This window comes from Canis aureus, chromosome 3, assembly GCF_053574225.1.
Source record: "Canis aureus isolate CA01 chromosome 3, VMU_Caureus_v.1.0, whole genome shotgun sequence".
Taxonomy (NCBI): domain Eukaryota; kingdom Metazoa; phylum Chordata; class Mammalia; order Carnivora; family Canidae; genus Canis; species Canis aureus.
In genome coordinates, this window is record NC_135613.1 from 31,134,383 (window position 1) to 31,157,968 (window position 23,586).

The 23,586-nt window shown below is 56.2% G+C and overlaps 1 protein-coding gene across 6 annotated transcripts in view; it reads right to left on the reverse strand.

Moving 5' to 3' along the window:
- Positions 1-23,586, reverse strand: part of PRDM16 (PR/SET domain 16) — a 314,085-nt gene that overhangs the window by 139,989 nt on the left and 150,510 nt on the right. For all 6 annotated transcript variants that reach the window (XM_077891516.1, XM_077891514.1, XM_077891515.1 and 3 more), the window contains exon 3: positions 22,389-22,439. In XM_077891516.1, coding sequence (XP_077747642.1) covers positions 22,389-22,439 — 51 coding nt within the window. The remainder of the gene's footprint in view (positions 1-22,388; positions 22,440-23,586) is intronic.

Consider the following 23,586-nt stretch of genomic DNA (forward strand, 5'->3'; position numbering starts at 1 on the left):
GGGGCTCCCAGGGTATCCCTGCCCCACTCTCAGGGGCTGCAGGGGTGGACTTGAAGCCCCAAGAAAGAGGGTGGGTCAGTGTGCAGGGGCTTTCCAGTGCCTAGTCTTTTCCCAAAATGTTATCGGAGTCTTGGTTTGTTTTGAGGGATTTGAACAAAGCAGCAAAGCACATGCAATAGTGTAAAACATTACTGTTGACAATTAGGAACATTTTATCCTATTTGCTGTGAATTGTTCTTTTTCGTGGAAGAACAGCTTTCTATGTAAGGGGGTTCCTGCTTGGGTTGGACTCCGCCAGTCTACGTGGCCACATGCAGCCAGAGCAGCCAGAGACCCCATCGCTCCATGGCAGGTGCCCCCTCCACCCCCCGGCTGCTGGCAGTGCCCCGGGGCACTCACCGCTGTGTCCTCTGCTTGCTGCCCTCCAGGAACACGTGCACTTGGGCCCCAGACACACCCCGAACATGAGCGATCTGCAACTGGCTTCCTTCTTCCCTTCCCTTCCTTCCTTCCTTCCTTCCTTCCTTCCTTCCTTCCTTCCTTCCTTCCTTCCTTCCTTCCTTCCTTTCTTTTTAAGGATTTATTTATCCATTTTAGAGAGAGGGGAAGGGAGAAGCCGAAGGAGAGGGAATCCCAAGCAGACTCTGCACTGAGTGTGGAGCCCAACTCGGGGCTCAATCCCACAACCCTGAAACCATGACCTGAATAGAAACTAAGAGTTATGCTCAAATGACAGAACCACGCAGGTGCCCCACAACCTGCAACTTTCTACATCCTGTTCCCCATGTTATTCCATGCTGTTGGGCCTTTGCACATTCTGTTCCCTCCTAGGAATGTCCTTCCTTGGACTGATGGCCTACTGCTCTGCCTCTTAGGTCCTGTGAAGCCTTCCCAGCAGGAAGCTTTCTGCAGCCCCTGCCATGCCCCTGTCCTCCAGTAGCCATGAGCTCTGGCCACATCAGCTGACTTTGTGTGAACCCCTACATGGAAAGGGCAGGGCCCCTTGAGCTATGCAGGCCTTGCGGCAGGTGTGGCTAATGAACAAGTAGATGGATGGGTGGGTGTGGGAAGACCCTGCCTAACCTTGGATACAGTCTAGAGGTAGGGCCATTGGGCTCTTCCCAGGAAGGCTGTGGGCCTCGCCTCGTGGGGCTCTGTTGACTGTGGGTCTGTCTACACCAAGTGTGGGGTCTCCCTGTTTGGGGGCAGGGGCCACCCAGTGTCCTACAGACCCAGTGAAGGGATAAGGCATAGAGGAGGCCCCCAAGCTTCTCAGAGGAAACACAAGGGTTAGCCCCCTGTCACAGACTCGTCTGTGAGGCACCGACTATGTGTCCTGCTCAGTGCTCAGCACAAACCCACATGATGATACAACATGGCCCCAGGACCACAGTCTCCACTGTTTGGCAGGTGAGAGGCCCCTCCCACAGAAGAGCACCCTCTGTTCTTCCAGGCACTGGGGGCTTTGGGGGTAGCGAGCCAGATGGGGTCCTAGGTGTGTCCTGCTGTCCCTTCACCCACAGGTCTCCCATGGCCACTGCCATTCCTTACCCTCCAGGGCGCAGGGCATGGAACCATGTTCCAGCCCTGGGACACCAGTCCCCTCTGCCCTGTGAAGGCAGCTGCCGAGGGGTCTTGGCCTGGCACCTCCCAAAGATCCGGGCATCACACCAGGAGCTTTTAGATCTCCCTCAGCGGATGCAAAACTGAGGACGTGTAGCCATGTGACTGTTATTCCAAACCTGCACCATCCCAGGGTAAACCGTGAATATTGTGGCCACAGGGAGCTGAGCCCCAGGACACCGTGTGTCCGGAGAACATGCCACGAGCCCTGCACCTTGCCAGGCCCCTGAGGGCCAGACCTGGGATGGATGGAGCAGCTGGGCCCCTGGGAGACCCAAAGCTGGGGCCAGAGGGTTGGCCTATGCCTGTGCTCGGTGGGGAGCCCAGCTCCATGCATCGGGGTGTTCATTCCTCTGTGTCCTGCCAATGGCAAGTGAGAACACGTCCAGTGCCTGCCCCAGAGGCCCTGCCTCTTAACGGAACCCTACCTCTGTAGGTGGAACCTGCAACACATGAACCGGGGCCACAGGTTCTGGCCTCCAGCATGGTCTGCATCTCAAGCCTGGTAGGATTTGCCCTGAATGAAACTGGGTTTAAGCATGTCCTGGGCTCCGGCCATCTTCAGAAGCTTCTGGGAGCTCCCAGAACTTGCCATCCTCCTGCAACCCACAGGGCACTATGCCCAACCTGGGTCAGACAGCTGTCTCACTGAAAAAGCAAACCCATATGCAGGGGGGCCTGCGGAGCTGTGAGGGCTTGTCTGTCATGCAGGGGACAGGGGCTGGGGCCAGGGCAGGGGAGGATCCACCTGCAAGGCGGGCAGCCAAGAGTGCAGTGGGCATGTAGAGGTCTGAGAGAGCAGAGGACAGAAGGGGACCATAGCACCCTGGGCTTCTAAGGGCTGGTGGCCACCGTGTGCTCTTGTGCCCGAGGGGCAGAGATGGGCAGACCCAGGCCAAGGTTAAGCCAGAGTTGTCCTCGGCCTTTCCTGCCATGCGGCTCTGCCTCCAACTGACCTCAGGGCATGGCCTGGCCTTGCCCCAGAAATGGAGCTGAGAAGCACAGCCCAGCATTGTGCAGGCCGAGGCAGGTGCCCCCTGCAGTTTGCAGGCCCGATCAACAGGCCCGAGGATGGGTCCCACGTGAGCTTTCATCACCCGTGGGGCCAGGCTTGGAGCTGGTCAGCAGCGACTTCAAAGTGAATTCTACCCCAAACTTCCCTCTGTCACTTTTCTCTGAGGTGAGAGATCCCCAGGGTCTTCCCTGCAGAAGCAGGCAGCCGTCAGGGGCTCTCCTGGCCATGAATGACCCCAGGGACCTGGCTGGGGTCTGCAGAGGTTCAGGAAGATGCCCTGCCCCAGGGCTCTGTTTAGAAGTGCAGGGGTGGGGAGCCTCCACAACTTATTGCTCCTTCCTCGGGGACCCGCACGAGAGGGTGGGCCTTATCAATTCTGACTCGAGACTTCTAGGTCCCCAAGCAGGCCCAGGTGCCCTACCACTGCCTGAAAAGCTGGGAGTGCACCCCCTCTGCCTGCCTGCCTCCTTGAACCTTCCGGGCAGGCATAAGGTCATGCCATGGCCTCCCCAGGCCTGACCTTCGGGTTCCTCTGCCCACTGCCTTACCTGCTCCTGGTCTGAAGGTCAGCCTTGACCTTTATGAATCCTAGTGGCTGTTGCCAGTAGCTCCTTTCCCTTGTGCCTTATCCTAACTGCCCCTGAAACCTATACCGGGGATCTTCTGTTCTCTGCCTTGAAATCGAGAAATGCACTAGAGACCCCATTTTCAGGACCCCCATTTCCAGCCACATCTAGCAGAGCCTGGTATTTGGTTTCAGAAAGGATTTGCTGGTGGGAACCTGTGACAGGTCATGGGGTCAAAGGCCCTGAAGAATCAGGGGCTGGTGCCCCCCTGGAGGAGGTCCAGGTATTTGGTGTTTTCTGTTGTTCCTCCTAGCAGAGGAGGCAATACCCTCACCCAGCCAGCACCAGAGTGGAACCACAGGTGAAGACCGAGAAGTCAGTAGAGAAGCTGGGTTCGGCTTATGTGGATGGTAAAGCCTATGCCCAGTCTCCTTTCCCTTAGAGGCACAGGGGGGCACCAGCCCCTGATTCTGGGCTGGGGGGCCAGGGCCAGGTCATCGTTGATGGCCTGGCACCTCAAACATCTTAAGGATATTAGGATATCCTAGCAACTCCAGTGGACTCCCAGGTTGGGTGGGCTGGGGGGTGTTGAGTGCCCAGGAGGCCCTGGTTTCCATTGAGGACTATGGAGTTTCTATTCCAGAGCTGATCTGGGGCTTTCTGTGACCTGCCGGGGGATCTGGGGCCAAGGGGTCTGCCCACCGTGCCACATGGTCCCCCAGGAGCCATGTGTCCCCGGTGGGGCCCTCTCACCTTCCTGGCCTGCCCTGCATAGCCCAGACCCCCTGTCCTGATAGCTCGTCTGTCAGTCTCTCATGAACGCACGTGTTAATTATCTTGCCACTGCTATAATTTCTCCCCATAGTCCATTAATTAAGGGGTCACAGTCTGAGAGCATGTTTACCCAATAAGCTTTATTTTTTAATTATCCTAATTGCTCAGAGACTGACAAAGACTCTGCTCTTCTCCTTCCCTTGGTGGATTAGTGGATGACGAACACACTTGCACACACCCCACCCTGTGCTCCCTGAGTGGCTGAGTCTATATCCACAGCAGGATTGCATGGCCCTTCCTTGGGGTCAGGTGCTCCCGGGTGGCTGGCATGGGGCTGGTGGGCTTGCATGCAGGGCCTGCTCATGGTGTGTTCACACGTGTGTGCCAATGGGAGCCACAGCTGATCACAGTCTGAGGGCTGAGGGCACAGGCTAACAGGGATGTAGGCACCTGCTTGCCGGATCCTAAGGCCGGGGGGAGTCAGCCCACATGCGTGCATGTCCTCTGTAAATGGCAGGCCATCCCAGCCCCAGTCTAAGCAGGACCTAAACCCACAGTTTAATCTCTTAGGGACATTCGCTCTGACTTGGCCAAAACCAGCGTCAAGGCCCTGCATGATGGGTCCCTGCCTCCATGCCCACTCCCCACTGATGCAGGGGGTGGTGACTTGCTCTACCCCCACTTGCAGGAGGAACAGAAGCTTGGGGAGCCCAGGGGCGGGGGCCAACCATTTGGCCAGTCTGTGAAGCCCACTCTCGTTTTGGAGCAACTCTGAGTCACAAGAGCACAGACACCTGGGGAAGCAGCATGGGGAGGCTGCGGGGAGAACAGACTGGCAGCTCAGAGAGTTAGACCCCAGGCCACCTGAGGACCCAGCACGTCCACAGCTGGTGGCCCACCCAGGGGACCTGCACACAGGGACTCACACCGACATGCCAGAGGGTGCGTTCACGGCAGCACTGCTCACGAGAGCAAAGGTTGGCGAGAGCTCCCGTGTGCATGAGCGGGCAGGCGAGGGCGTGAAGACTCGGGGCGGGTCCCCACGTGGGACAGGGGGTGAAGCCCTGACACGTGCTCCAGAGCAGATGAGCCTGGAAGGCGATCAGGATGCCCAGAGCCCCAAGGCCACACGTCGTGATTCCACGTGTGGAGCCGACCTGAGGAGGCGAACCACCAAGCCAGCACTCGGACCTGTGGCCGCCTGGGACTGGAGCAGGGTGGCCACAGAGTGACTGCGGAGTGGCCGCAGAGTGGCTGCGCACAGGTCAGCGCAGAGGCCCACAGCACCCAGGAAGGTACCAAATGCCACTGAGCTGTTGCTTGCACGCGGTGAATTTGTGCTTTCATAAATTTCACCTCCACCAAAAAGGGAAACCGAAAAAAGTGGCGGCCCCAGAGGCACGCCACCACCACAGCCCCCACTGCGCGCGCTGCGGCCCCTCGGAGGCTCCTGGGGGGACACGAGCGCGTCTGCTGAGGTGAGCGGGCAGGGAGGCCCCGCGCACATTGTTCTGCGGGGATTAGGGGGTGCAGCGTCCCCGGCCACTTCCTGCAGGCCCTCGCGGCGTCCGGCTGTGCTGGGCAGGCCTGCCCGTTCCGTGCAAGGTTATGTCTCTTTAATAAAGATTAAGATGTCAGAGGGCCAGCGTTGCACAAAATCCCACTTTTATTAACTTCTCATTACCAGCTGAAGGGCGAAGCCTATTCTTGAGCTTCTGAGGCAGTGAGGGGAAAGTAGTTATTAAATATGCATTTATGACGACTGGAGCTTCTGGCAGCGCTCGCTGACTCAGCGAACGGGCCGCAGGCCTCCCTGGCTGGACGGAGACAATGGGGACCTCATGCAAAGAGTGATTGTACAGCCTGGCCTGGGGCGCAGTGTGGGGAGGAGGGAGGGTCCTGGCTCCTGGACGCCTGGGTGGAGGGCACGGTGTGAGCATGGGACTCACACTGCGGTGAGGGCATCAAAGAGAGTGAGGGTCCCAGGCCCACACCTGAGACTGACCACCAAGTGCTCCATGCCGTCCAGGTGGCACGCCAGTCACCACAACGTCCTCATGAACTGCGCCTGGCCCCCAGCCTTGGCCTCCCGGGGTGGACCCCACAGACCACCTGCTCTGGGCCTCTGGAAGCGGCACACTCCTCCCCAGGAACCCCAGGTCACCATGCACCTTTTCACAGGGAAAAGTGCCATCTGCACCCTCACCCCCAGAGGAATGAATGCTCTTGTCCAGGCCATGGTCACGCTGCCCCACACGAGGGGGCATGTTCTCTCTGCCTCTGCTCTCCACTGTGACCTCTCCACCTCTGCTCTCCACTGGTCTCATCACCAGAGCTGCTCGGGCTCTCACCTCACCGCTTCCACCTTGCAACCCTAGGGGAGTGGCCCCAGGTGCAGGGATTCTGAGCTTGTCCATCCACATCCACATACCTGATGCCCTTCTGGGACATCTGTCTAAGGGGCATCTCAAAAGTAGGGTGTACCAGGCTGACATCTCCATTTCTATTTGTCCGCATGACCCCCACCCCATGACCAGGTTCCCCCTGTAAATGGCACCTCTGCACCCCTGTCCCGGGACCTATCTTAAGGCCACTTGTCTTCCATATAGTGAGGCTTCTCCCACTGAAGTATCCCAGAACAGCCATCTCCCTACCCACACCCCTCACCCCTGCTGGGCACCCAGTGATGGGCTGAGCATGGGAACTGTAAGCCCCTCCACAATGCAGTCCTGCAACACTCTTGGCTCTGTCCTCTTAGGTCTTGCCCCCTAGGCCTCAGGGAACTCCTCCAGTGTCCCCCAGAGGTGCCCTGGGGGTACCTGCCTGGGTCCCTATCACACAGCCCACATCTGCCATCCTGCCTGCAGCACTTCTGGTCACTTGCTCACGTGCTTACTGCTTTGTGTTGGCGCTTTATCTGCCTCTTCGGTGATATTATAGACCGAATGCTTATGTCCCCCCAGATTCATATGTTGAAACCTATTCCCAGGGTGATGGTTTTTGGAGGTGGGGCCTTAGGAAGTGGTTAGGTTTAGATGAAGTTGTGGAGGGAGTGGGCCTTCACGATGGGAACAGGAAAGACATTGGACACCTTGCTCTCCTGCCCATCTCTCCCAGTCTTTGCCGTTTGAGGAACTGAGAAGGGATGGCTGTCTGCAGACCGGGAAGATAGTCCTCCCCAGACCTGCAATCTGCTGGGGTCTTGCTCATGCACTTGCAGCCCCCAGAACCACAAGACGACAGAAGTGTCTGTGTTTTGCCAGCCCCATCTGTGGCCAGCTGTCATAGGGCAGAGCCCACTGAGGGCCATGGGCAAAGACCTCACTGTTCACAGCTGTGGCTTGGAGCCCGATGCCCTGGCCCCATCAGCACTTGCATGCGAGTGCACACACACACGGTCCCTTCAGCCGGCGGCAACACCGGGTGGCTGTAAGGCAAGGTCCTGCCCAGGGGCCCAACCTTGTCTATTGTTCTAGCATCACTTATAGGGGCTTCACGGAATCCTTTCCCCGCAGAGGGCATCCCCTCGATGGCACTCCAGCCTTCTTGTCCAGTGTTGGGAACAGAATACCAGGGAGCAGAGGCAAGTGTGGGCACCAGGGGAGGCTTGCACTCACGTCATCTCTAATTCAGTGGGTCTCTCAGGGCCTTGAAATCTGTTGGGTTTGTTTTTCCTGGTTGGCTGGCTCTGCTTGCATGGACTCCCACCAACTCACAAGTGGGGTGCTGCCCCCCAGATTCCCCTGTGCTAACAGAATAATGCTGAGTCTCTCAGGGAAAGAAGGGAGCTCTGGGTCCTCAGAGTCCAGGAACCCACCCACGTGAGTAAATGCACATTTATTGAGCAGATGCTTGTTGAGGAGCATCACATCATACTGCTCAAGAGCACAGAACCAGATGACCTGGCTTCAAACCCTGTCTCTACCTCTCACAGCTGTGTGACATTGGACAGGTTACTTAATCTCTCTGTGGCTCATGCCATCCCTGTAGAAGGGCATCGATTGATCTAGAGTGTTGGCAAGTGTAAGTGCTCAAGGAAACATTAGCCACATGCACAAGCAGAGCCCGTGCTCAAGTCTTTCCCCCAGAAAACACCCCGTGATGGGGCCTTCAATTCAGCTTTGGGGCAGTGGGGTAGATGGCTTAGAAAGGAAAGGGAATGGAGGGCTCTACAGCATGGCCCTTCCCATCATGCTGCCTCATGGCCCAGAATGGCAGCGGGACAGGCTCCCTTTGGCCAAGGAGCCAAGCAGGCTTCAGCCCAGACCCACCACCAGCTGAGGAAACCAGCCCCATGGGGGATGTTTCTGGATTGGGGCCAGGGTGGAGGGAGACACTGGCTATGAAGGAAATGTCCTGTCCATGGACCTGAGTCCCCGGTGTGTCAGTGGAGGGGTGCCCAGGCCGGCCTGCCTGGGAGCTGGCATAGAGTGTGGCTGGGCAGGCAGTGGTCCTGTGCCCCCAGCCCTCATCCGCTCCAGGGTTCACCAGCCTGTGCTCAGGTCTGTTTACCGAGGGGGTGAAAAGGCTTCTCACTGCTGTGTAAATAGACTTTGCAAAGGCCTCCGCTTTCTCACCCGCTACAGCTTTCTGAACGCACATTATGAACTGGCGGGCTTATCGGGAGGGCCGTCTGGCAGTTAAAAGATGTTTCCCCGCATTGTGAGGCTGCATGGAAACCGAGTCATGTCAGCCCCAAGGACAAAGGAACTCAAGTGTTTGAAATGCAAAAATATTTTGACCTGACTACATCATTTTTCAAAGGAAAAAAGTAATTCACGGCTCACAATTCACTTGCTATCTTGCAGGAAGTCCTGTATTTCTTATTAACTCCCCAAGGCCTGCTTCTCTGTGTGAGAGGTCATCTTGGAGGGCCAGCATGTGAGGGACATTTACGACTTTCCTTTCCGTCTCTTCCTGTTGTTTTTTCTCTTAGTGCTGCCTCATGTTTGTGAGGGGCCCGCCAGTACACGGCTCCAGGCCTTATCTCAGGGCCCCTCCCAGACCAGAAACTTGAGTGGCGTACAGAGTGTCTGCCCTATGTTGCCAGGTCGGAAACCAAGGTCCCGAGAGGTTAAGTGACTTTCCCCAGGTCACACTAATTAATGTAGAGCTACAACTGGAGTTCCAGGGGTCTTCTGATCCCTCCTTGAGTGTCCTCTCCTGGGCTCTTGGCTCCCCCATGTAATGACTACGTCTGGATGGTACCCCAAAGGTTCATCAGTCACTATTAGCATCACCACCACCACCATCATCATCACTACCACCATCGTCATCACCCTCATCACCACATCATCACCATCATCACCATCATCATCACCATGTCTACCACCACCATCACTACCATCACCATCACCACCATTATCATCATCGTCATCACCATCTTCACCATCACCACCATCATCATCATCACCATCTTCATCACCATCATCATCACCATCACCATCAACACCATCATCATCAGCACCATCATCATCACCATTATCACATCATCACTGTCATCACCATCATCTTTACTATTATCACCACCACCATCATCATCACCATCAGCACCATAATCTTCACCATTATCACCATCACCATCATCATCACCACCATCATCATCATTGCCCTTATCACCATCACAACCACCATCATCATCACCACCACCACCATCATCATCATCGCCTTTATCACCATCACAACCACCATCATCATCACCGCCCTCATCATCATCACCCTTATTACCATCACAACCACCACCATCATCACCACCATCCCCATCATCACCACCTTGCTCTCACTCTGAGCCCTGAGCATGTACCAGGTGCTATTTTAAGTGTGTTCTATGTATAACATCTCATGTAATCACTCACCACAACCTTGAGGCAGGAGCTATTATCACCTCCACTCTACAGATGAGGAAATCAAGGTGCTGGAGGATAAAGAAAACTTTGGACAATCTTTTGCCTTCTAAAAAGATCCTTCCACCACCAGACTCCCCCCTGCCAAGCTCTTAGAAAGTGCCATGGACAGGCCTTAATGGTGGCTGTTTAGCAGCTCAGTGGAGGCTGAGCAAAAAGGCAACCTTTGGGGTTAGCTGAGCAAATCCTGAATGTCTCTGAAGCTGTGTCTGGGGATCTGGCCCCTAAAACTACAGGAACCAGAAGACCCCTGGAAGTCCTCCCACGGGAGCAGCAGGTTGGGGCACTTGCTGGGGTGCATACACCCAAGGCTGTTTTGTCCTGCTGGCAGAGCAGAGAGTCTCCCCCTGTGAGTGAGTCTGCAGAAGTGGGACCAGGAGGGATGAGCCAAGGAGACACAAAGCTCCCCTTGTATGGCATCATCGGGGTGGGGCTCTGAGGAGATGAGTGATGCATCATGTTGGGAAGCCAGGGGTCCAAAGAGCAGTGAGGGCTTTGAGGAGTATTACAGTGATACACTGGGGGCCAAACAGTGATTATTCAAGACAAGTCCTAGTGTTTAATAAGGTGGCTGGGGTGCAGGATGTTTGGTGCACTGGCAGGAGGAGAGAGTGGGGACAACCATGGCATCTGTTCCCCTGGGTCCTGGCCCCAGCACGGCCTGACTCCACAGACAGACACCATCGTGGTGCCCTGGGCACTGGCTCTGTCCCAGCCACCCACGGTGGCACCTGGCGCTAGGCCTCACCCCAGCACCTTCTGGTCTGAGCTGGCCTTGACCGTCCTCTTGGATGAGCGAGTGGGGACAGACACAGGCCACCCTTCTGATTTGTTCTCCCTCCTGGAGGGCCACACATTGGCAGACACGGGTCAGAGATGCCCCTCATGCCCCCAGCTCTCCCCCACCTAGGATGGCCCCTACCAAGCCAGGCCTTTCTGAAGGCTAATTTGATGTTTTTCTCTACCTTGCCAGTTCCCCTTTACGCCTGCCTCTGCATCTCTTGTCCAAAACAGAAATACAAAGGGAGGAAGTCTATTCAAAATTCCTCCTCCTCATTTTATTTCTGTTGCTCTCTGGGGTGTCCACACTTCAGATTCTCTTCCGATAATTACCTGCCCTTTCGGGGCCTCGGTAACCCAGAGCCTCGGGTTTGGGAGGCACGAAGAAAGTGTCGGCCTGCCCGCGGCACGCGGACACCCTGCGGGAAACTCTGAGGTGCACCAGCCCACCCGTCCCCTTCCCACCCAGTGCAAGGTCAGGGAAGAGGATTTTTGTTATTTATTTATTTTTGTTTGTTTTTGAATCCCTGCTTCCTCTCAGCTGATCCGTGATGAACACCACATCAGACCCTCTTTATGTGATAATTTTCCATCTCCGGCAATGCAAACATTTCTGTGGCTAATACTCTGAATCCTGGCCATTGCTCAGAAATAACAGAGGCAAGGTTCCAACATAAAATAATAAGTCTTGCTTTTTATTACTTAATTTATCAACACTATACTGGAGAAACATCTTGTTAACTGGATAAGCAGAAACCGTTCGGCAACACAGCCTAGGCTGATGGAAGGGGGTGTCGCGTAGAATAATGAATCCTGTTAGCATACAAAGAGGCCGTGGCTGAAGGAGGGTATTATTCAAAGAAGGAAATATTATCAAGAAAGCGGTGCGCTCACACTGAATCTGTTAAATTAAGAAGCCCACTCTTCCTGGCCAAAATCAATTTGTTATCCTTACAATTTCCCTCCGTATATAACAGAGGATAAAAATGAATAATGGCCTGGAGAAAGGACTCCCTCAAATCCCCGACCTGCAGGGATGGGGCCGAGCCAACATGGCAAGATGGGGTCGCTTCCACCAAAAATGAACAGAGAAACAGCACAAGAGGCTCTCGGAAGCCCCACCACTGGGAGCAGTGTCTGATCGGGAACTTGGCGGGTGGGTGTCCCCAGAGGCCAGGGACACCAGGCACGAGGCTGCGGGTGACCGGGGTCTCAAACAGACAGACATGAACCCTGGGAGGGTAGAGACCTCGAGGAATTCCAACTGGCGTCTCTAGCACCTACGCATAGTAGGCGCGTGGTCAGCATTGCTGAATGTGTGCATGACAAGGTCACGCTGCAGTGACAGACTCCAAAGCCCAGACACCTAACAAAACAGCCTGTGGCTGGATTTCTCCTGTATGCCTCGCGTGGCTCACAGGGTGGCTCTGCCTACGGTGACTGCCGCAGGACCTATCCAGCATTTCCTGGCCGCTGTGTTGGAGGGAGCAGCGTTCTGGGGGCCGTCATGCCAGTAAATGTAGAAATGCCCACAGGCCAGATGGTCCATCCCACCTCAAGGCGGGCAGAAGGCCCTGTGTGACCGCGGTCCCCGAAGGCAGAGGCTCGGGCATTCAGTGAGTGGCACCACGTGGAGGCAGGAGGGGAATCCTGACCACACGGGGTTTATGATCCAGCGCACGGGAACAGTGCCCACATCTGGCCGACACCACCGACCGCAGCAGTAGTGTCCCTCGCCATCTGGCGTGGGTGTGGGCCAGGCCCTGGATAAGCACTTCACCTAAGTCAGCATATTTAATAAGCAAAACACCCCCTACGGATGTTAAGTTTTACAAACTCAGACATGATGTCACAGCAAAGAGTGACATTATCACGCTTGTATTATTCCCTGTGCAGCCTGTTCCTATACACACGTCCTTATATGTGAGCGATGCTTCACAGAAAACGTGCATGCCTGTCATGTCCACTTTTCCGAAACTCTTGCTTTTAAGAAACGAATAGTCTTTATATTTTCGGGCAGTTTTAGTTTTATAGATAATGAGTGTAAAGTGCAGAGCATTCCCATCACCCCCACCCCTCCCAACCACCTAACATGAACGTCTTGTGTGAGCGCGATGGTTTCTTATAAATGATGAGCCAGTACTGATGCGTCGTTGAGTCAGGCCCATGATCAGTATTAGGCCTTGCTGTTGGGGTCAGTTGTACCTTCTATGGATCCAGATAAACACCTGTGTCTGTAGCCACCCCTGGATAGCGTCACTGACCTACCGGTCCTCTGCTCTGCACCTGTCCAGCCCTCCCTCCACCCACCCCTGGAATCCACAGATCTTTTCACTGTGTCCACGGTTCTGTCTTTTCCAGAATGTCCTGCAGCTGGCATCACAAAGTGCATACATAGCCTTCTCAGATTGGGCTTCTGTCACCTGGTCCTAAGTACTTAAGGTTCTTCCCGTGGCCTGAGAGCAAAGCCCTCTTTCTAGTGGGAGGTTATCCAAATGCCTCTTTTAGGGCCCGGGGTGGGCCTGAGTTGATTTATCCTTCCCCATCCTAGTCTGCCTCCCTACAGGGGCTCCTGAGTCCCTCCCAGCAAGGGGAACGAGGACAACTCCCAACACTGGCATTGCTGTTCCTCGGCAACTCCAGACCACAGATCAAAGCCCCCAGGGGAAGAGGGGATCGTCCCTTAGGGTCTTGTGCATCTGAGAGATCCCAGAATCTGGGGAGGCGGGGAAGCTGTGCCAGCGAGGCGTCCTCGTCTTTTCCTGCCCGCTCACAATGTATTTGCCTCACACGGACTCCATTCATTCTCTATCTACACACCTCAAGTGACCCTCCTCACATCAGCTTGTCACCTGTGAACGGGTCATGTGTCACCTCCAGGACCACCTCCTCCAAGAAGCCTGCTACAGTAGAACATGCTAGTGCCCCCACCTCCATGCCCTCTGCCCCATGACCGCATCCATGAGAGGCAGAGCTCATTCTCCCACCCTATGCTATTGGCTGTGGTGGATGCGGGTGTAACGTGCTCATTCTGAGCCTAGGCCCCGTGATGATTGCATGCATCCCCTCTTCTGCCATCACGATGACAACACGCCCCCATGTAGCCCACAGGTCTAAGGAGGGCGACAGAACCAACCATGGCCAGTTGAGCCCAGCCTGGACCAGCCTGCTGCACACGTATGAGAACCAGTGAGTACTGCTGTAAGCCACAGTTTGGGGACAGTTTGCTACGCAGCAGGATTGTGGCAATGGTTGACTGGTACACCTGCTTCCCACGTGTGCAACCCACACTGGCTTACTGAACTCAGCGCCCTCTGAACTCTGAGGTGTGTAGGTGAGCTCTGACTTGGGGTCCAGGGAGCAACAATGGAGGCATGTGGTTCAACTGGGAACTCCGGAACATGTGCCCCCGAGTCTCACTGGCTGGTGGTGGAAACCCTCAACCTCTCTGCTGAATTGTGTCCCTACCTAATTCAGTGACTTAAATTCTCCGTGCCTGAGTTTCCTACTCAGTACAGAGAACAAGACCTGTTGGGGTAACTGGGCTACGTGATGGACATCCAGTGGCTGGTATGCAGCAAGCATTCTATAAATGACCGCAACAGAGGACCCCTCACTGGGATCCCAAGCAGGGCCTGATGCCCCCTCTATAGCCCTTGCACCTGCCTGCTCTTCTTCCCTTGCACCCTCCTCCTGGCCCTGTGACCTCCCACCAGGTTGAGCCCAACAGCAGCATGAGCCTCAAAGCTTCTGGGGGGTGGGGCAGGGCAGAGGCTCGACAGTGCCAGCTGGTGTCCCTCACTGGGATCACCACATGCACACCCACACGGACGTAGGAAGCCAGTGCCACAGCCCAGAGAAGGTGGGGAACTGGTGGACTCGTCCCCTCTGCAAACCTGGTGCTGGAGCCCACTTGCTCCGATAGCAGGTGCCCTTGTAGATGGGGTGGGGAGGGCCCAGCCTTCCCTGGCCGAGAGCTTCCACTGCCCGGTGGGCCCCAGAGACCCCCAAATCCAACCCCATTTTCCTGTATCCAAGTGAACAGGCTTTCCCAAGCCCTCACGCAGGCCTGTGCAGGGACAGGGTGGGGTCCTGGGTTCTGGCGAGCGGCACTGGCACAGCCTGGCCCTGAGACCTCCCCAGGGAATACCATCTGAGGGGACCTCAGGAGCCAGCCCTCCCTTGAGGCCTGAGATGTCCCATGTATGCCCCAAGAGAGAAGTGGGCAGCGCAGAAGTGACCAGGCGGACAGAGGGCTTCACAGCATCTTTCATGCTCCATCCTGTCTTTTACCTTGAGAGGGACCAGCCCCTTTGACATCCCTGTTTGTGTGAAACTAGAAGTCTGCCTGCCTTACCCTCCAAATGATGACAGTCACACTAATGGACAATGGCAGGGCTTTCAGAGCAGAGGTGAGCCCCTGGGTGGGTTTCTCGTCTGAGAGCAGCAGCCAGTACTAGGGGAGAGGCCCCCCAGACCAGGGCCGCAGGCTTCGCTGAGGTGAGTGTCTGTGTGTTTAAAGCAGAAGCCGCTAAATAGGCCTCAGAGCTGATATATTTTTCTCTCCTAATAGTGAGGCACAATTTAATTAACTCAGTATTGCACCCACCTGAAGATTACAGAGTTTATTGACACCACCATCTGGCTCCTATAAAGCCAGTAATGTAGATAATAAATCCGCTTCATTACCCGGCGCGAGAGGCGTCCTGCCCTAAACGATCTCTCTTAGCACCTCCTATGAGCGCCACCTTGGACACCCCGAGGTTCTGCATGGTGTCCAGGAGGGCCCCATGGCCTCCGCTCCACTGCCTGTGCACTTGGACCCCAGACAGCCTTGACACCCTCGGCCCAAGGCCAGCTTCCCCCCCAGGGCCCTCTACCCCCAAGGCCCCCTTGGCTCCATGCCGGCCAGGCAGCCACATCCCCAACTCCAGTAAGCAGGCCCAGGTGCCCAGAGCAGCACCCAACCACTGTCCTGTTCCCCAGTTGAATGCCTGGAGCAGGTCTGGCCCTGGACATGTGTTATCTGATTATCCGTCCAGCCTGCAGAGGAGGAGCTGGAAACGCACAAGGCCAAGCTCAAGGCCGAGGGCCACAGTGTCCAGGCAGGACCAGGTGTGGGGGGCTAAGGTGGGCTGAGAGGGGCACTGGGTCTCCAGCCACAATGAGGAGTTCCTTGTTTACCTTCCAGGTTAAAGGTATTTTTTCTTTCTGAGTCTGTTCTACAAAAGGTGTGATGTTCTCAGCCTTTGAGATTTAAGTCTGGGCAGAAAGTGTCAGCAGGGCAGCAGGGGGAGGGCCTGACCCCAGTGACCCCCCCCCCCCAGTCACCTGCTCTCACAAGCCCTACCAGCGGGGCTGCTGGGCCCCGAGGGGGGCGTCCTCCTTGTGGATCCCATGCCACAGCCTTTCAGAGCCCAATTCTCAATTCTCGGGGTGGGGGGGGGTTGCTGGGGAGAGAATGGACTGGCACGTGGTTTTCTCAGTTGCAAAGAGGAGAAGCTAAACTCTCTCCCCGCCCCCCAAGTGTGACTCTGGGGCACGGGCTGTCTGTGGGAGCTGTTGCACCCCCAGGCCCAGGCCGGCCTTCCTCAGATCCCCAGATCCCTGAGCCCCCCACCACGGGCAGGTGATAAATCTCCTGCACCTCTCCCAGCAGATCCCATGCTTTAAGCTGGTTTCGGGGACCCCAGGACAGGGCGAGGGCGAAGTAAGGGAAATCGGCTCCATTTAGGGGCCTGAAAATGCAGAAAGATCACATTTGTAACATGGTCGCCCGGCCGCAGCTGCCTGTGGCTCACCCTCGCTGTCACCGTGGGCCCATTAATCACCCTTATCGGGGCTGGAAGGGGCCCCAGCACCGCCCCCCCATCCCAGGGACAAGTTCAGGTGCCCAGAGGTGGCCCGAGGTCAGAGTCCGCCCTCCGAGTGGCAGCAGAGCCTCCAGGCCACGGCCCCTCCCTGGGGCCTGACTTTGTGCTGGGGAACCGGAGCCACTGAAGTCACACCTTCTCGGCCTCTCCAGATAAGCGTCACAGTTGTGAAATCAGAGCCCTCCCGGGTGGGGCCGGAAGCCAGACTCGGCTGGGCCATCGGGAAGGGGACTCGGGAAGGGGACTCGTGGAGGCGGCGCGCTCCTACTCTCTGGTCACGGCCCCCTACACCTCTCCGCTTTGCAGCCTTTGATTCAGCAAAATCACGGATGCAAACTTCTTAGGAGTACTTAGTTTCCATGGCAACCGAAGCTGACCTCAACATTATTGTTCTCAAGAGGCACTGACTTTACTATATGTTCATTCACTGAATTAATGGACTCCTGGTTCTTTTATCAGCGGCCCCCGAACAAAGGAGAGGGAGACGTGCCGTCAGAGGGCTTTCAGCCACTGCCCAGCCTTTTGTTGGGGGCTTACTGCATCCGAGCAAGTCTATTCAGCCCCAGATTATCAAAATCAACTCGGGGCTGTCTCCGTGGCAGCTAAACACACTTTGATTTCATAAAGACATAACCGATCCCGCATGCAAATTATTAATTGTGATCGCAGGGCTCTGAGGCCTGGGGTCTCCGATGTGATGGTTTTTGGGGTAATAGAGCGACTTTGCAGGTAGAATTTGGGTGAGCCTTAGGGTGCTGGTGGCTCCTGAGTGTTGCTGGCTGGCGGGAGAAGGGGAAAAGGGAAAGGATTGCTGGAACCGTCCTCGCCAGAGCAGGAGAAGGACCCAGTGAACCTTGCCAGGGCCACTAAGGCCAGCTGAGCCCATGTGTGCACATCGACACTTCTTGCTGGGGCTTCTGCATTTTTGGATGTGGCTTCTTGGGCCAGCCACCTCCCTTCTGTCTGCACCGCCCTCCCCGGCCCCCCAGCCACCTCCAGAACAGCGCCAGAGCAACAGACCGCAGATCGCAGCAGTGCCCACCGGATCTGGCTACACGGCGCTGTGAGGCACTTCCTCGACCCGGGCCAGGCCAAGAACCAGGCCTGCAAACCCCCAGGGGCACAGCTGGGTGGCGTGCGGGCTTCCCAGGGAATCCCTGCACACACCCAGCAGTTGTCTGCGGTCTCTGCTCCCACCTTCCTGCGGCTCAAAGAGTTGTCTTTCCGTACTCACTGGCCAGGCCTCCCCAGCCCCCAGCCACCGCCACCCCCCCCAACCCTGCCGCAGGAGGGATCCCAGAGACCAGAGCCATCGCCCCGGGGCCAGGCTCGGGCACACAGGAGCGCACACACAACAGCCCAGCGATGCACACCACGGTTCTAACATCCAAATAATCATTTCACAAATTATAATAATTATCAATCCATCACCCTGTGTGGACAGTGCCAGGCTGGGCTATCGGATGGCTTTTATGACCTGTAGCATTTTGCACGTGATGACGGGGAAGAGATTTATGAAGCCATCGTGCTCCCTCCTCCAGCAGCGGGACTTCATTAGCTTCCTCTACTTCTGACTCTCTGTGCACCCCCAGCATCCCCCCTCCGCCCTGGCTCCCCCAGAGCTGCAGCGGCGAGACGGCTGCCATCCTCATGGCTTCTCAAGAGGCACCCTTCCCCTTCTGGTCCTGGCCCTGCTGGTGCAGATTCCTGATTTTTGGTGGGGTGGGGGCAGACTGAGAAGGGGAGGAGAGGAAAAAATAAAAATAAGAAAAGGAGAAGGTCACTTCCTTTTGTGTGCCGTTCCCCCCAGTTGTACCGTATTAACACGTCCTTCCTTTTCAAGATGGTCAAAGGAAACAAGATAAACTGGGACAAAGGGGAGGCTGCCCGGGGCTTGTGTGTCCCCTTTTCATATCACCGGAGAGATTAAATCAAAATTCTTTTAGCTGATACCATCTCCCCGGGCGGACTACACTCTTGTTAACGGATAAATTCAAGCCCTCCAGAAAGTCAAAGAATAAATTTAAGCCTTTTGCCAAATGTCTATCCTATTGGATTTTGATAAGACGGCCATTGAACCTTAATAATGTCTTCCATCCATTTGCAGCGGGCCCTTAACACGGCTCTTTATTCGTCCCCAAAGCCTCTTCGCTGGGCCTTTTTATTACAAGCTCCGGCGGGCTCTCCAGGGAGCCGGGCGACCCGAGTGATGGATGGACAACTCGCTAGATTATCTCCCGCAGATGTTTGCTCTGCAGGAGCCCCGGGCTTTCCCTCTAAGTAAACAGAGACGAAATAGAGTCCACCGGAGGGAGCAGTCCCAGAGGTCCAAGGCGCTGAGGCTGGAAGAGGCCACGCAGCTAGACCTGCAGACCTGCAGTCAAAGTGACTTTGTAGGCAGCAGTGTGGGTTCCTGCCCAGGACACACTGGGTGGGCACGGGGATGCAAGATGGCAAGGGTGCCAGGGGTAGCAAGCGCGGGTCCCAGTCTCACCAGCACCAAGGCTGCGGGAAGCTGCAGGCCGTGAGAGAATGTGGGCGCAAGGGATGGGGATGGATGTGGGATCGCGGCACAGAGTAGAGGGGACAGGGCATGAGGGATGCAGGCGATGCCACAGAGGGGTGCGGCGGGGAGGGGCATCTGGGAACCTCAGAGGCAAGGCTTTTACGCTGTGGTCCCAGCCCATCACTTCCACCGGAGCCCGCCCTGTGCTGTAGGCCCAGCCACTCCTGAGTTCGAATCCTGCCTTCACAGTGCCTATGGGTTCAGCCAAACTCCCTGGGCCTGGGCCAGGGCCAGGGCCAGGGCCGGGGTCAGGGTCTGGGCTCCCGTCTGAGCTCCCACAGAGGGATTCCACGGCACCACCAGCAACCTGGCTCTCCAGTGCTTATAATTTATAACTACGACTTGCCCGCAAAACATCACATTTTCCTGTATCTGTGTCAAGTCGCTGATGGCATTTGTTACCTTTTGTTACACTTCACTGATGCACATAAAAAATGGGAAGAATCATCCTCCTAGAGATGGATTGACCAAAGCTGCAGATGTCCATGGACCCACCCAAGGCCCCCTGCGACTGCCCGAGGTGTTTGACAGCTCCCAAATGTGTGGGGAAGGAGAGGCCCATCCAGCCAGACACAAAAATCCCAAACCACAAAACTGATAAATGGAGGTCTGCATCCTCCTGCCAAGGAATTCACTAAATGTGTCCTTAAAGCAGCACACAGAGGCATGTGTGGTCATATTCTATAATATATGTGCACGCACAGATCTCCACGGCTGTAAGTCACACAGCTCCTGGTAAGGTGGGACCTGTGTTTTGGAAAGAAGGTCAAAAGAACACTGCATTTACTCGTTTCTCAGCCTCAGCACGTGAACCCATTTGGCTTTGCATTTTAGCTCCCATCTCCCTCCCCTCTCCCTCCCTCTCGATTGTCTGGGCACGGAACCGTAACCGGATGGGTCCAGATCTAAGCACCAGGGCTAGGTTTTGATCATCCCACCCATGTGACCCTGGGCACCCATCCCGTCACACTTGAATGCCCCAAATGCTGATAAAGTCTTAGGTCAGTGCGAGGCCGGAAAAATCCCAGAATTCAGTAGATGGCTGAGTGCCGTGGGGAGAGGTGCGCATGACAGAGTGGCAGGGCTCCCTTGCAGGCAGCAGCCTCCTCCTGCAACAGGGGCCTGCAGGGTGGCGGCAGGCAGAGAGGCAGAGGTGCCGGGCTGGGTGTCTGGAGGCCTTTTTTGAAACAGGTGGCCGCCCAGGCTCCCTTTGCTCTGTGTCCGGGCCCCCTGACTATCCGGCTGCTGTGGCCGTTGGGTCAGTTAGGATTCTGCATGGAGAGGGAACCTCAGACGCCTCATCTCGGCCTCACAAGGGCCAAACACAACATGTTTGAGGGGATACCTGTGCACCACAGTGTGGGTGGGTCCCTGGTGGCTGGCTCCTTCCACCCATAACCTGAGCAGCTCTCCAGAAAGACCTCTGACCAGACCGGAAAGGTCAGCCAGGGCCTGACGGGCTGAGTATTTAGAAGAGGAAAAGGCGAGTCAGGAACCACGATGCTCCAGGAGCGCAGTAGAGGCACTGTGGTTCTCCCCATTGCATTTTGTCCTGCCTCAAAAGCATCCAACACTGGCCTCACTATCTTTGCATTTAGACTTGACTTGTGGGCCTTCTGCCTTGACCCCGGTACCCATGCTGGACAACCGCCTGCCCCCCACCCCGGCCACCACCCCCATCCTACTGTAAATGCATCATCACCTCTAACCTCTCATCCGTCCACCCCACTGTCAGGGGCAAGTCACCCGGTGGCAGGTGGTCAGTTGGTTGCTCATGGTGAGAAAAATGAAGATTTCATGTTCTCTCTAGGAGTTAAGAGAAGTACTGAAGTGCAGGTCCTTTCTCGAGGGGAGAGAAAAGACTTCAATTCTTTGAAATACGGGAAAGCTGTTTTAAGTCTCTGGCTACCTTACATCCTTTAGGGATGTATAAGTTTGTCCTTAGAGGCAGGAGGAGGGAAGGGGGCCATTGGGAGGGCAGCTGTGTTTTAAGGAAGAAAGGCCCCCAGCTGCCCTGGGCAGTGGCGCTGGGACGGGCCAGTCCTTGGCCAGACACAGACCATGGGTAAAGAATGAGCTAAAAGATCACCCCTGCCAGAGCTCCTGCCGGGGGTCACTTCAGGGTGGGACCATCCCTCCCTTCACAAGGTTTCCTCCAAAATCAGTATCTGTGGGGTTGAACCCAGCGAGAAGGGGCAGGTGCCTGGCCCCTGACAGAGCGCTCTGCCCAGAGTCCTGGGCTCAGACCCTTGAGCCAGGCACGGGGTACACCTGTGATGTCATAGGCAGGACTGTTCCCTTTGCGAGGACTGCGGCGCTCGGCTGTGCCTCAGGCTCCCCAGGAGAGGCTGACCATGCCCCATAGCACATGTCTTGCGATCTGCATAGGCAGCAACGGCGCTTGATGGGGGCGAGACAACCCAGGGCCCTGGGGTCTGGACACCGTCTATACATCCTAGATGGGCACCACGCCCCGCCTCATCTGGGTGGTGCTTTGAGGCAAGCGCGACATGAGGGCGCTGTTTTAATTCTTCTGAAGATCCATACACCCACCATGCACGAGTGTGGGTAGTGTGTCCTGTGTGTGTGCATGTGCATGGGCAACCCCATCTGGGTGGGACCGACCCTGTCTGATGAGTGGCTTCTGGGTTTGGGGCTGACTTCTGGATCCCGTCCTCGCTGCTGGCTGTGCAGCCCGTAGCAGCGTGCAGGAACGTCGCTCTGTATGGGGTTTTTTCTGGGCCTAGTTTACTCCCTAGATCCTGCAGCGCTAACGTCTACCACCCAGCTACCGTCCGTCACCCGCCAGGAGGGCAGGAGACCGTGCCCACGTTGACACTTTTTCTTTCACCTAATGGGCTGCTTATTTAACGCCCTGCCTGAGCCCTCTTTGGAGGCTGAGTACAGCAAAGGCTTTGTGGAATTTGCAGCCAATTGTGGTTTCTTCTCCCGTCTCCATATTCTTTTCATGTGAGTATCCAGTGGAGATGGTTAAACAAACATGACCTGTGTTTATTTAATTTTCCTGCATCTGCGTGGCCTGAGTGTTCCCACTGGTGCAGGCTCTCCAGATCCTCAGGAGTCAGGGTGGTTCAGCCCCCCTGACCCCCTACCTGCCAGCATCCGTCCTAACATCATCGGAACCCCTGTCCTGGGCATGCATTCCACCACACACGACGCATTGCTTGCGAACGGCTGACCGCAACCAAGGACCTGGCGACGTGCGTGCGAGCTCAGGATGGCACATGGCCCGTGGCGAGGGAGAAGGCGTGGAACCAGCTCTCCTACCTTTTGGATGCAGCCCTCCTGGGACGACACTTCCGTATCCGTCAGCATTTGCTGCAAAACAATTGTGAGAGGGGACGTTAGTTTCTGACCAACAGGATGCTGTCCTCAGGCTGCGGCTGGCTGTAAACCGTGGGGGCAGATCAAATGTTCTCTGAAATGAGGGGGGTAAGACCGAGGGCTTCTCCGTAAAATGGAAGACAGCACTCTGTTGAGAAGTCTGGTCCTTTATTCCAATGGTGTCTCCTCATTTGTTGAGAGCGCCAAGGACCCCTCCTGGTGTCACCTCCCTGGGAAGGCAGCTGGTTCCTGGTAGAGAAGGACCCGCTCCTGGTGGCTCTGACCCCAGTCCTTAAGGCAAGTCACACATATTACCAGAAACAGTTCCATGGGGGCAGCAAGGCATCCGTGCGGCCTCTGAGCTCTGCCAGCAGGGCCTGTCTAGATGCGACTCTGCTGTGAGCCGTGCAGCCCTGCCGGGGGAACAGGAGCACGCAGGGCATCGGGCCGCATGGGGCTTGCAGTCTGCCTGGTGAGGCAAAGCCTCGCTGAGCACCCCACTTCGCCCTGGGGCTCGGTCAAGCCGCCCTCCAAGGGAAGCCGCGGTGGGGGAGCAACGGGAGAGGGTGGAGGCTGGCCGGAGCGTGGCACCACCTGCCTGTCACCGGTGGGGCTGGTGGGGCTGTGATTTGATGCCATTTCTCTGCTGTTTCTCTTTTGGCAAATCAGAGGGGGCAGCATTTAACTTGCTCTTTATCCCAGGCCCCTGGGAAGTGGATGTGGTTTTTGGAGGAAGCTTCTCAGAGGAAACCAGGCGAAGGCAAGAAGCAGCAGTGCCCACGTCACGGAAGCACCCTAGGCTGGCCATTAACGACCAGCTCCTCCAGCGGTGGGCAGTGCCAGGAACCGCTGCCCTGCCCTCGGCCTGTGGACACAGGCTTGGGGTCGTGGGGAGAAAAGATACCAGCCCTTTTGGGTCTTTCTTTCACCTGACAATTTTGACCAGGAGCTTTTCTTGGCTCGGCTTTGGAGAGCTGTAGCGTTTTGCCTGCCTGGCGTCTCCTCTTAAAAACCACCAAGCTGCGCTCCAGAGGGACGGCGTTTCAGTGACGGGTCCCAGAGTGCTTTCTAAGCTAAGCAAACTGACAAATTAGCTGTATAAATGGGATTTTCCCTTCTGGATCACAAATCTGGGCATAGA